Below are 14,105 nucleotides of genomic sequence, written 5' to 3'. Positions count from 1 at the left end.
CCTCTCACTGCCTCATCTCAATTGCTTCTAGTGGTGACACACTTGAGCCTATTTTCTTGAGCTCTTGGTATCTGCATTTCATCTTTTCAAATAGAGATGTGTGCTCATATCTGCAACATAACTCCCCCTTTATGGCCGTCACACAAAGAAGAATTTTTACAAGACGCCAAAACAGTCCCAGTTTGACAGCTCCAAAGGCCCAAGAGTGGGCATATTGTTCCTAGCTCTGTCATTCCTCAGTTCTTCCGCCACTCTTCTGAGCACCCTGTGGCAGTCATCTCCCGAAACGCAGCCCAGTGGCCTGATTCGTTCCTATTCTAAAAACAAGCTCCATGAAAGGACCCGTTCCCTCAGATGAACCCCCCAATTACCATTCTAGCTGTGTCTTTGGCAAAATCTACTTTAGGAATTCTCTTTTGGTTATAAGTCATAAAAGCTTAAACCAAATTAGCTTAAACAACAGAAAGATTTTTAGTTATTGGCTCGTATAAATACAAGCGAATGTGGGGATAATGGAGCAGGTGTGCTTAAGTCTAAGGATTAAAATATGTCACTAAGGCAGATTATTGAAGGCAGTTAAGATATAGGAGGGGCTCTGGGACTACATCATTCCACATTAATATTGTTGCAAAAGAGTTTGTATTATCCTCCTTATATAAAGACCAGAGACTGAGTGTCGGGTCCTCAGGCCAGGCGGACCCAGGCTTGCAGCCACGGCAGACAGTGAGAAAGCAAGCTGAATGGAAGTGTCAGTCTCCCTTAAGCTACTGTGCCTGTGTCTCTAAGGGCATTATGCCCTGTTTTGTTTCAGACAGACCCATAGGGACAACTTAGTGTAGGGCCTGAGAATTACCACCTCTCAGACCCCAGGAATAACCAATGAGCTATTGCATCATGCCTTTGTTAGTTTTATTTATTGATTTATAAATTTTTAAATTAAAACAGAAATGCGTCACTTTTGGACTTCTCTCAAAAAGGACTTTCTCATTTTATATGGGAAGCGTCAAGGCCTTGCTCAGAATCTGTATTCTGAAGAAGGACCTCCAAGATTCTCCTAAAAAGTCTTGATAATAACCGTTTCTTTATCTGACTTCAGGGAATAGGTGTGCTGTGGGCTGGGATCTTGAGTGATGGCTCGGACTTTGATGAGAATGGAACATGGAGAAGACTTTTGTATTAAATAAAAAACTACCGGGAACCTAAAAACATGAGGATTATTTTGCAAGGAATGAAAAGTCTGTCTGAGTTAGAACTGAATAATTACGTAAGGATGCGGCAAGAGGAAAACGTATTAATACTTTATATGGCAGACTGATTGTGGAGTATCTGAAAATCCAAAGACAGAATTTTTTTCTTTTGCCCTAGATAACAGAAACTTCCAAAATATTGATCACTTTTCATTTGGGAGAGCAGAGTGGGGGAGAGCACAGTGGAGCCAAGCACAGAAGCGGCATCTGAACCAGTCTCTTCCAGCGGCACACGCTCTTGTCATTTTAGACCCACGCTGAAGAACATTTCAAGCCAAAGAAGAATGCTGAGAATTTTAAAGACGGATGTAGTATGCTAAGAGCCACACTTAGAACAATCAGCTTGATAGCGATGCAGCTCAAAACTCAGCAAGGATCAGTCAGCATCCATTATACCCTTTCCTGGTGCAATCGCTTCTGACACTGGAGGTGGAACTCACACAGTTGGACGCCCAGGAATCAGAGAGGAAGGGGGGCTCCATGCGGATAGCTGCCCACGCCTACCGCACTCAAAACGTTTTGATTTTGAAACAAAACATTTGAAATAGCAAAGGAGGAATCATAGAAGCACAGCTGTAGGAAATGAAGGCTCCAAGTGACACAGTTTCATGCTACACAAGATGGAAGAGGGGACCGGCCTTCCTCTGAGATCAAGAGCAAACCAAGGAATTCCCTTTAGCCACTTCTATTTGGCATGCTCTGGAGACCGTAACCAGATGAACAAAACAAAGGAATAGAAAGTATTCTAATAGGAAAGAAGGAGTAAAAAATTTTATTTGTAGACTCCTTCTTCAATTTATACATCTAAATATACTCTAGGAATATATGTGCATGTGTATATTTATGTGCATACATGTTTGTATATATGCTGTCTCTGTGTGTGTGTGTGTGTGTGTGTGTGTGTGTGTGTGTGTGTATTTTTGAGATGTTGGTGGATTTAAAGAGGACTGGAACTGCCTATTGCTTCATCGAATTATTTTGCAACTCCATCACACTTTCAGTCTCTTTCCTCAAAATATATAGCATTTGGTATAGAAATTGTGTGATACTGATTATTTTTATAAATTTTGACTAAAATGCTGCACATCAAATCTGTGGTTGTTTTGGATTTATTCTGAGGTTTTATCTGATTTTTAAAAATTATGAAAGTCGAAAGAAGATTCCACAGCTAGAAGCAACATAACTTATTCTGGAAGCTAGAAAATACCATGCAAAAAGGAAGTTGATAGAGCCTATTTTCCTCTGTTCTCTTCCTTACTCGTTTAGGCTTCTCTTTTGGTAACAGGATTGGTGTCTGTGTTTTGCTTTCATTGGTTAATGAATAAAGAAACTGGCTTTGCCTGATAGGGTAGAACAGAATTTAGGTAGGTGGGGAAAACTAAACAACATGCTGGAAGAAAGGAGGCGGAGTCAGAGAGACGCCATGCCATGGATCCACTGGAGAGAGACACTGGGAATTTTACCGGGCAAACCACTGCCACATGACAATACACAGATTAATAGAAATGGGTTAAATTCAGATGTAAAAATTAGCCAATAAAAAACTAGAACTAATGGGCCAAGCAGTGATTTAATTAATACAGTTTCTGTGTGGTTATTTTAAGGCTAAGCTAGCCGGGCAGCCTGGATGAACAAGCAGCCTCCTGTAACACAGGATAAAAAGGAAGCACCTAAGATGTCAGTAACGGTGTGACGGGTAGCAGAGGGGAACAGGATTGCTTTTAATCATGGAACTATCTCTCTAATCCCAGCAAAGATTTTTGAGGAGTTGGAAGGAAAATCATTTTCATGACGGGCTTCCATACTGATGAATCATTTCAAGTGTCTGAACATAGGTTTGACAAAATGATTCAAGAATTAAGAAAAAATATTCATGTCTTTCAATCAATTATTTCCATTTTTAGAATCCCTTTCAAGGGATTAACTAGAAGAGTAGGCAGAATTTTATGAAGATTTTCTTCATTGTATAGTACAGATGCAGGAAGAATCCCCCAAATTTCTATCAATAGAGAAATGTGATTTACAGTGGAATGTATTGTTTGGGAATAAACATATTTTTAAACAATGTTTAAGAGGATGGACAAGAGCATTCAGCATGATCCCAGTTATGTAAACAAACAAACAAACAAAAAACCCAAGAGCTATGCACAGATGAACTATAGGAAATACCTGCCGTGTTATAAGAGGTGATCATTTGAATGTTACATAATAATGGATTTTGTTTTTCTTCTATTTTCTACTACTATGTGTCTACTGTCATTCTATATATGCTGAAAATATTAACTCTTTCTCTTCAAGAACAACTTAGTTGTCCTTCCCATCACGATGCAGGGTCCTGCCGGAGTCTTCCTGGGCGGTACTCACCAACCACCTCTGCCACCATGAAGACGAAGCATATTGCTGAAGCAGCCCAGAGTCTCCTCTTGGCATGCACTTGCTTGCTCGACCCGTTCTCTGTGGCCTTGGCGTTGCTGTGGCAGTGATAGATGCCTTCTGCCTCTGGCTGCTCTGGCCTGTCTCCAGGACACCGATCTTTATTCACAGGTTTCTGTCGAAGTTCTCTGCTGAGGATGATTTTTGACAGGAGCAAGAGTGAACACGATGGCAAGCATGCACCTCCCTGGCAGCCCTACTCACTCTCAACGTGGCTCTTAGGACACTGGGAAACTAGCAAATGAGTTGGAATTCAGAGTTCTCCTTACATTTCCTTCTGGGTTCACAACTGCTCCCAACCACTACTTTTGTGGAGCTAAGGGAACAGAAGGAAAGAACTAGAAATACTTAGGGCCAGTCTTTCTTTGTTTTATTTTTTTTTTAATTTCATTTTACATTCCAGCCACAGTTCTCCCTAGACCCCTCCTCCTGCCCTCCCCCCCCCCCTTGCCTTCCCTTCCCAGCCCACCTGCCATCCACTCCTTTCAATGGGTAGGGACTCCTATGAGGAGCCAACAAAGTCTGTCACATTAAGTTGGGGCAGGACCAAGCCCTTCCCCGCTGCATTAAGACTGAACATTACATCCCACCATAGGAAATGGGCTCTGACTGTTTCATTATGAAAAAGATCCTGGATATGGACAGATCCTGCCACCACCATCATCAGGTTAGGTTGTAAGGCATAAGCAAATATGCATCAGTAGGCCGCAATACCTGTTCAGTATTGAGGGGCCGTGGGGACCCTCAGACGTCATTCATTACCTCTACTAAATACCCACTGCCAAGATGAAAACTAGATCCTTCTTCTGCTTCCCAAAACAGTAACTATTGTTCCTGCTCCAACACAAAGCTTAATTTGGGGACTCCCCTGGGATCATAGATGGGGGACTATTGATAAAATTTAACTGAAACACATAGTTCCTTGAGTGGAGTAAGTGAGACATAGAGACAATGTGACTCTCTAAGGTCAAATATGCCGAAACAAGGTGACAAAACCCCACTGTTCTCCCACCACGCCGCAGACTAGCTGCTGTCTCAATATCGGTGTCCCTAATCTGCCGGTGCAGATGACACCGCCCGTGGATCTTGAACTGATAGGATTTTTTTTAATTCATAATTTTATTTGGAAACACTAATTGGGTTCTCAGAACTGAGGCCTTTACAGTTAGAGCTCTAAAAGTTAAAATTTTAAATTAGCTTCTATTTGAGGGCTTATTTCATTTGGATTAGCACCATCTTGAATTAAAAGTCTGATGATCTGGGCTTGTCTAGTAAGTATTAGGATCACTCTAATTATGGTCATATTTGAATTTTTCTGAAAAAATATTTATGTATCATTATGAAAAACCTGGGATTATAAAAAGAGGACAAAGCAAAGAAAAAAATCACTGGTAATCATACCCCCAAGATACAAGTACTGATATCTTACTGATAGTGTTACAATACATGAATAGATATTTTTATACAGTGGGAATCAATATTAGTTAGAATGTCATGAAGTATGTACAGAAAACAAAAATTGCACGGAAAAGTTAATACATGAAAATTTTTGGTTCTGCTACTGAAAACACCTAGAGGAACCCAGGCATCAAACGCTGTCTGCACAGGGCCCCAGAGTCTTTTCTTCCCTTCTTGGCCATTTCTGATCCTCAGACTGGTTTTCTTCCTGGCCTGGTTGTCAGAGTTTATCAGCAATATTCCTGGGTTTTCATTGTGCAAGTGGAGAAGTTTTCAGCCATACCCCCCACCATGAGCTCATGAGTTTCAATTCTTGATCTCCAGCCTCCGTAACTGTTTTGGAGGTTTAAAGCATGGGAAATGGCTGCATACATGGGCTATGGGACCAACCTATGAGTTTTGTAACCACTCCTTGATTTTGGTCTCCTCTGTGCTTCTGGTAAAATTATGAGAGCCCCAGGTGCAGGCTCCCATCACAAGGGAGCTACTTTGCCATGTCACAGTAGACTGAAACCTCAGGAAAGCTTTTCTACAGCTGAATCTTTCCTCCCTTAAGTTGCTTCTGTTGGGTGTTTGTCCCAGAAATGAGAAAACTAATATAATATTCTCTCTCAAAACTGCCCCCAAGAGTCTGGAGGTAAACCAATTGTGTCAAATGAGACCCGTTTACTATTTCCAAAGGGCTATTAGCTTAGACCTCACTACATTTAGCTGCCTAAAACCAACCACGCTGCCTCCTAGAGCTGAGAAGAAAACAAATTCTACAAATACACACACCAACTTGGCGCAGTGCGGGCATTGTTTCTATACTATTGTGTGAAGAACAACATGTTTACTTTTGGCCTTATAATTTATACAATTTTAACATTTCTGCTTTAAGTACCTTATCAAGAACGTATACCTAATCCAAGATTCATAGGTTTATGCCTATGTTTTCTTTTAAAAGATTTAAAACTGTATAATGTTAGCACCTACCTTAATGCCTATGATCCAATTTATTGAAGTTTTTTTTTAGTATGGTGTCAGAAATATACACAAATTAATTATTCAGTCTGTGAATATTTAGTGCTCTTGCTATTCCTATACAAAACACAATTACTTTTATTATTTATTGTTTACCACTGCTTTACAGAACTTACTAAATCCAAAGTTTATCAGTGTATTCTTGACATTTTTATATGTAATATATGTTATCGTTTGCAAATAGAGTTTTCAGTTTTCCTTTCTAACCCGATGCCACTCATTTTGTTTCCTTGCATAAAAGTTCTGGCAAGAATACACAGTGCAAAGCTGACTAGAAGCCGCCATCCTGGGCATTGTTATCTTCTACCTGGTCTGGAATACTGTCAGACTTTCTTCATAATTATAACGGTGATCCTGGGCATTGTTATCTTCTACCTGGTCTAAAATACTCTCAGACTTTCTTCATAATTATAACACTCCATTTTAGGTTTGACAGGAGATTCTCTTTGGGACTGAAGAGATGGTTCAAGGCATGAGTGCTTAGCACTTTGGCAGAAGAACTGGGTTTCAGTTTTAAAAACATACGTGAGGACTCACAACTACCTACCAAGTCAGTCAGCTCACAACTACCTGTAATTCCAGTCCCAGAGGACCTAGCACCCTCTTCTGACCTCTTCAGTTATGTACACTCAAGTGTACATGTGTGCGTGCATGTGTGTATATGCACACACAGGCACACACAAAAGTAAAATAACTATTTTAGTCTGAAATATCAGGTTATAAATCTGATTACTTGTGTTTTCTTTCTTCATTAGTTAGTTAATTTTGTTTTCTTGAAACAGGGTCTCACTATGTAGCCCTAGGTGCCCCAGAACTTACATGTAGACCAGGCTGGCCTCAAACTCATAGAAATCCACCTACTTCTGCCTCCCAAGTGCTGGCATTAAAGGTGTGCACCACCATGCCCCTCTGCTTGCTTCTTCTTATACTTCACTAAGTGTGGGTCTCTTCTTCCCTCAGGATCACTGACCACTGGTCCACGAGAGTGGAGAGAGCAAAAGTGGGGGACACAGTTTGGATGGCTGTTGCTATGATGGACGTAGCCTTCCAGGATAAGACTTCAGTGAAGCAGCTCAACTTCATTCCAAAGTATAGGAAATACACAGGACTGGAGAGTCTGGGGACAAACCCTAATTTGCATTAAGGGGCATGCTTCTATCATAAGGCTTTGTATGTGGCAAAGCTCGTAGTAGTACAAGTCTTAGTTACCACACAGGCTTCTAACAGGAAGCTGTGCCGAGCAAAGGTCATCCTAGAGATAAGTCAGACGTCCAGCCATACAGACAGCTTTCAGGTGAGGTCAGTCCTCCGGGCTTAGAAAACAGTCTCCAGATAAGGTAAGGTAGAATGTTGTAAGTCTTGCTGGGGAGGGAGTCCCTGAAGTTGCCAAGCTTTGGAGAGAGCTCCCAGGCCATGACAGACTGCCACCTCTGACCATCAAGGCCTCCCAACAACCAAGTATAAAAGAAATACAAATAAATATTCACTAAATTTGGGGGGCGGGCATTGCTTAAAGATATTTGCATTTCTCTCTCTGTCTCTCTCTCTGTCTCTCTCTCTGTCTCTCTCTCTGTCTCTCTCTCTCTGTCTCTCTCTCTCTCTCTCTCTCTCTCTCTCTCTCTCTCTCTCTCTCTCTCTCTCTCTCTCTCTCTCGTACTACCATCACCAAATTAATAAATTTGGCTATGTGCCACATTTCTCTAATGTCCTGTTCATTCTCCCTTTTTCCTTACTTTCATTGCAGTAAGTACATAATTATTGCTTTATCGTCGAGAACACTGAATTTTTGTTCTGTCAGCTAATGTCAATATCAAGGGTCTGTTCTTAGGTCCTTCGAGTGATGTCTTTTATTTTATTTATTAATCCTTTCCACCCTACAAGTTACATTTTGATGTTATAATTTACCTTTCTGTATTAGTATCCTCCATTTGTGGATTGCCATCCAGTCTCTCATTAATTCTGTAAATATAATTACAGCTTGTTCTTTTGATATATTATAGTAGCTGCGATTAAAACATTAGAACTTTAAGGCCAACATTTAGAATCTTTTAAAGGCACTTCCTATTAAGTGATTTTTTTTTTTTTTTACTATTTGTATATTTTTCCCTGTTTCTTTGTGTCTCATGATTTTGGTAAAAGTCAAAATATTTAGAATATATATTGTCATGATACTAGATACTGATCCTATGTGGATTTTTTTTAGTTTTTTTTTTTTTAATTACTTGTATTATTATTTCTTATTTGGTGACTTGGCTTATGTGGTTCAGCAGCAACCATTTCCTCTGGTTTCCTGTGCCCGTGAATCCCCTATGTTCCTTGAGGAGTCCCATCTTTGAACATGTATAACTTCATCCCCTCCCCACCTTCCAAGTACGGTGGTCATTTTAGTTCCCCTTTCTTTGTCTCTTTCCTTGGCCTCACTATTAAGCCTTTGGGTGTTCTGTCTATGCTAGTTTCTCACCCAGACTCCCAATTAATTGACTCCCAATTAATCTGCTGCTTTCAAAACTGCTCTAAGATATAAATTACTCCACGATGTAGGCAGTTCCGTTAAATTTGGGGTTTCTGTTAGTCTGCTTGAGCTACAAGAAAGCATGACAGTGTAGATAACACAACACAACAGAAATGTATCTTCTCACTGATCTGGGGCTTAGACCTTCATGGTCAGTTTGCTAGTAAATATCGACATCAGTCACATTCTTCTTGGCTTAATCATGACTGTCTTCATCATGGCTTTTCCTAGTTGCTCACACAAAAGAGAAGAAAACGAGCTTCTTTGGCTTATCATATGTAACACCTTTTAACGACCTTCCTGTAACGACCTTTAAACTTGGTTACAGCCTTAGAAGTCATGTATTTTTAAGAAACCCACACTGGGCCGCCAAGGGTGAACATGTGCATTTGGAGCGTGGAGAATCCAAACATCCAACTCATCACACACCCTCTGCAGGGGTTACTGGGTGATGCCTGTCTGCGGTTAGCATCCACTCCAGAAGGATTTACACGTCTGACATCTCTGGCCGTTGCTGCTCAGCTTTAGCTGCTCTTTCACTGCTTTCTTGCTCTCCAGAAGCATCAAGGCCAGGCTTCATTTCTCAACAACAACAAAAAAAGAAGAAACCTCTATTGTTTTCATCAACGTTGTTCTCCTTGGAAATAGGCAATTTCTCACTTCTTACTGAGACTCAGTAAGTTTTTGTGAACATTTTGCTCTTCATTTTCTGCATGTGCCCTTAGGACAACTCCAGCGGAGACAGCAAACACATAAAACTTGCCAGTTAAGTGTTTGCTAAGCACTGGAGAGATAGCTCAGTCAGTAAAGCACCTGCCCAGCAAGGAGAAGGTCCTCAGCTTGATCCTTGGAAACAATATATAAAGCCAATTGTGTGGCATGTGCTTGTAATCTCAACACTGAATAAGCAGAAACAAATGGATCTCTGGGACTCAATGAGCAGTCAACCTAACCTACTTAACAAGTTGCGGGCCAGTGAAAATGGTGGGAATAACCTGAGGAATGTCCTCCGCATACACACACAGCAGTACACCACACACACACACACACACACACACACACAGTTGAAAAGATTCTAGCACCTTATCTCTTTTCCACCACCTTTCTTTTTGGGTTGGTTTTGGGTTTGAGATAGGGTTTCTCTGCATAGTCCTGGTTGTCCTGGAACTCAGAGATTCACCTGCCTCTGCCTCCCAAGTGCTGGTATCAAAGGCACGTGCCACCACCGCCCAGCTCCACTGCACTTCTTAACAATAGATCAAGAATTGCAGAAGAAAAAGGTACACCCTAGCGAACGTGGCACACGCACAACTCAACATTCCTTTTTCTTGTGCTGAAGTATGTACAAAGATGGCACCCAGCAATGCCTGTCATGTTAAAATCTAGCCTTGAGGCTTGATACAGACTGTTAACGTAGGAACAGTGGTGCTGCTGTGGGCTTGGGCTGTGTGACAGCTACCAGCTTCCAGTCTTGTACTTCTGTCCTGAACTTCCATTTCAAAAAATCTCAGGCTGATGCAAACATAGAGAAAAATAACAAAGACTCTAGCCAAAAATCAGCATGGAACCCCAGGCATGTGAGGAAAGGTAACTTGTATCTCCTAGTCCAGACACCAGAAGGAAATGAGCTCGTGAGCAAACCAGAAGAAAGTCATGCCTAAGTTTTCACTCGTAGAACTGTGTGCTATAAGCCACCAGCTCTGGGATTAGTTCTTTGCCAACCAGCCGCTGTTGGAAACAATACCTCTATGGAATTAGACAAGGCTTCCTTCAAGATTAAGTACCTCAACAGCACATAACAGTTTAAATAGGGAGCTCATCATGGGTAAGAGAAAGCCTCATGGAGGGAGAAGAAAAAGACTGCTAAGAGGAAAAGCTCGGAAATGAAAGAAAATGCATGAGTAAGGGGGCTGGAAGAGGTGGGGAAGGTCTAAGAGATCCGCAAAGACACAAATTATCTTGGGAGCAGTTGGACTAGGTGCTGAGGCCATCCAGAGTGGAGGTGCAGGAGAGGCGAAGACATTAAACTGACCAACGAGGTCAACTTCCAACTCAGCCCTCTGACCTCACAAAGATGTGCCCTCGTTTTGACATTCATTTTCTTCAGTGTAAAATGGAGAGATCGGAATTTTTTTTAATCTGTTCAACATTTAATCTTTATATTTTAAAAGAAAACACTGATTTATGGCTCTTAGAAGTACTGTATCTTGAAAGCCATACCTCATTCACCCTATGAGGTAAACAAGACCATTACTATAAACTGTTGACTGCTTGTATTACAGAATCCTAACAATCGATTTTAATAGGCATTATTGTTATTTCAATAATGTAGAGGTATTCCTAGGGCTAACAACATGTTGTCCAATGTTTCTACTTGAGCTCATATGAGACTTTGCTTTTTAGTACTTATGAGATCAATAATTGGCACCTCAAATTTCCTAAGAAAATGATTCTTTTAATATTTAATAATGAATGACCCATGCTGTAGGCCATTCATTTGTAAAACTAAGTTATGGATACTCCTTAGGGAAAGCTCTCTTTGCAGTTTGAATATATGTGATGCAATCAAATATAACATTATTTTTAGATTATGAATTTGGTTCTACAAAATAAATGAAAATAATACATACAGTTTTAATAAGTACATTTTCTCCTAAAATCTGCTCTACCTCAGTCTATTTTAAGTTTTTGCTTAGCCTCTTAACTCCTTGTTGGCATGATCTCCCCATATATACCTAGTTCTTTTTCTGACATATGTCTTTCTTTACAATGTCTACATACATCTTTACTTATTTTGCAATGGTCTTATTATGATCAGATTTTCTTTCCCTCTTCTTTCCTTTTGTTTTTTTCAGGGCTTAGAATTGAACCCAGGGCCTTTTACTAGACACACTCTATCTCTGAGCTACATCCTTACACCCATTTCCTCACTTTCTATATAGATTTCCCTTCAATCTGTTGTGATTCTATTTTGTTTTGTTGAGTCCTTATTCTATCATTTCCGGAATGAATTTTTCTTCTCATCTTCAAGCCCAGGTAAACCATAGCTTCTCTTAATGTTTTCTCCTAAAATTCTCATTAAATGTCTCTAGCATTATTCTGTACCTATTCTGTAATCATCCTCATTCACAATTCATATTAGCCTCTTAGTTTTAAATAAGCAGACATCTAGGATTAGAAAAATTTTTCTTTTTAATTATATATGCAGCACATAAGATAAATATGCTAAGTCAATAATTGCTTTAAATTAAAATCAAAGAATATATTACACATGACACCATTGAAGACCTTAAAAGACACTGGAATTACGGAAACTTTAAATCCAGCTACATTGATTGCAGGTACATCTACTGATATAAAATAATCCATCCATTAGTTAATCTTAAGATACATTTAACTCTGGTTTTGAGCCATCATTGAAAAGTATTATTTTTTCCTAAATATAATTTTGACAGTTTACTCTTTAACTTAAAAATAGGAAAATTTGAATAAAACAACAGTAAACAATTAGATTGCTCTTGCATGCTTTTTGTAATAAAAACCAATGGAAAAAATGCCTTAATGCGTGTTTCTTTTATGAACTTATAATATTTAAGGAACCATAGCAACTATACAGACTACAGTATGTTTCGGGATATGAATCACACAAGTCAGTTAACTCTTCTGAGCTGCTCCAAAATGATCCCAATTTGTAAAGCAAGAGTTTACCGTTCTAAAGCAATAATATAGGTTAGCTTGTTGTGTGCTGAAGCCAGAGAAAATGGCAGCACAGACATGAGTATCTTGTTACCTGTCTAGAGTAAAGGTGTACATCTTAGTAGCTTGGTCATTCACAAGGGAAGTTCTCTCAAGAGACTCCATGGCAGCCAGAACAGGAGCTGTGGCTGTTGCTGTTGCTGTTTGATTCACTGTCCAGTTTGGAAGAAAAGGAGCCCCGGGATTCCTATATTCACGCAATAGGAGGGGGACAAGCTTCCTCTATTGCGTTCACAGGCCTCCTATATCAGTGTTGTTAGTAGGTCTGTGAAAATTATTCTTCTTGGAAGATCACCTGGACTCAATCCATCAGCCACCGAAACTGCTTTTCTGGGAGACTTGAAGGTGGAACCATAAAAAGTCTGCATGCATGTGCGTGAGTGCTTGCTTACGTGTGTGTGTGTGTGTGTGTGTGTGTGTGTGTGTGTGTGTGTGTTTGTATACAGATGCATATAATGTGTGATCTCGCTGTGCTTTCTAAGGGGTGGAGCTGCTCAGAGATTACCTGGTAATGCTGCTGTGGCTCGCTGACCTTCAGAGCACACCTGAGCGAGCTGCAAATAAACCCCCTGCTGTCTTCTCTACATTAACCTCATTTCATTTTCCTTTCGCTTGGTTTCTCCTCACCAGCATGTCTCCTGGGGTTTAGTTCAGAGACCACCTCTAAACAGCTGTCAGGATTTTACCTCTCCTCTCCTAGGACCATTTTGGGATGTTCCTCCTCAAATGGGGAGCAAAGGTCATTAGTCACCGAGGTCTATGATCTGAACCTTTCTGGATTAATAACACCCCTCACAATAAAGTGCATCTTCCTCGGCTGTACCGCCCTCAGTTGAGCAGAGAAGAAGCCAGCCCAGGCGGCGCCATCAGTCACATCCGTCACAGTTGGTCAGGAATGGAGCCTTCCTTGTTGCTCCCAAAAGAACAAGCCACAAAATTCCAAGGATTGACAAACTGCTTAATTACAAACTACCTTCCTTTACACAGATGAGCAGAATCAAGAGCCTGGTCAGACAGCAGTCATTTGAATACAGACCAATGATCGATAAAGACTTAGTGGGGGAAACTGTGAGGCAGAGCAGAGAAGAAGAAAGAGCCCTAAACCACTGAGTCCTTGTGGCCGGCTTCCTTTTTATTCTGTCTGCTGGAAAGTCAAAGGGCTTTGACTCCAGAATAACCTCTAAGTCTAGGGTTATGGGAGGATGCCATTTGGTTGAGCACAGATCACTCTCTGTGCCCTAATAGGATCAATGTCATCCTTTACAAGGAGAGTAGGATGTTGGTGGCACTGGGAATGGACCATGAGAAAGAAACTGCTCTATTCTGAGGGGAGCCATGCATCTGGCAAACCACAAGACTTCAAATATTCTCACCATAAGATTAATTCTACAGGCTCTGTATAGAACACTATTGTCTGACTATTAACTTCACACTGACAGTGAAGGGTGAATAAAAAAAAATAGCTCCAGGGAGGCAACCTGCCCTTGTTGGAGAAGGTGTAGATCTCAGAAGCTAATGTCAGCAGAATAAAAGCCAAAGTATTTCCTTCTCATGTAACCCTAAGTTACCTGAGAAAACTATCAAGTTATTCTGTAGAGACAGATTAGAAAACAACAGAAAGCAACTACTAATCCATCTGGATGACACCAGACTCTACTCTGCGGCATGGATCATTG

General features: G+C 40.6%; 1 protein-coding gene across 2 annotated transcripts in view; it reads right to left on the bottom strand.

Annotated features, from left to right (window-relative positions):
* Positions 1 to 12,534, bottom strand: part of Slc30a8 (solute carrier family 30 member 8) — a 32,120-nt gene extending 19,586 nt beyond the window's left edge. Inside the window, exons 1-2 of one of the 2 annotated variants that reach the window (XM_038343885.1) lie at positions 12,464 to 12,534; positions 3,612 to 3,811 (exon numbers count right to left, since the gene is read on the bottom strand). In XM_038343885.1, coding sequence (XP_038199813.1) covers positions 3,612 to 3,811; positions 12,464 to 12,534 — 271 coding nt within the window. The remainder of the gene's footprint in view (positions 1 to 3,611; positions 3,812 to 12,463) is intronic. The other variant, XM_038343886.1, reaches the window with a different exon arrangement.
* Positions 12,535 to 14,105: the final 1,571 nt, after the last annotated feature.

This window comes from Arvicola amphibius, chromosome 9 (assembly GCF_903992535.2).
Source record: "Arvicola amphibius chromosome 9, mArvAmp1.2, whole genome shotgun sequence".
NCBI lineage: Eukaryota > Metazoa > Chordata > Mammalia > Rodentia > Cricetidae > Arvicola > Arvicola amphibius.
Note: the sequence above shows the minus strand (reverse complement) of the source record. Positions and strands in the feature narration are given on the sequence as shown.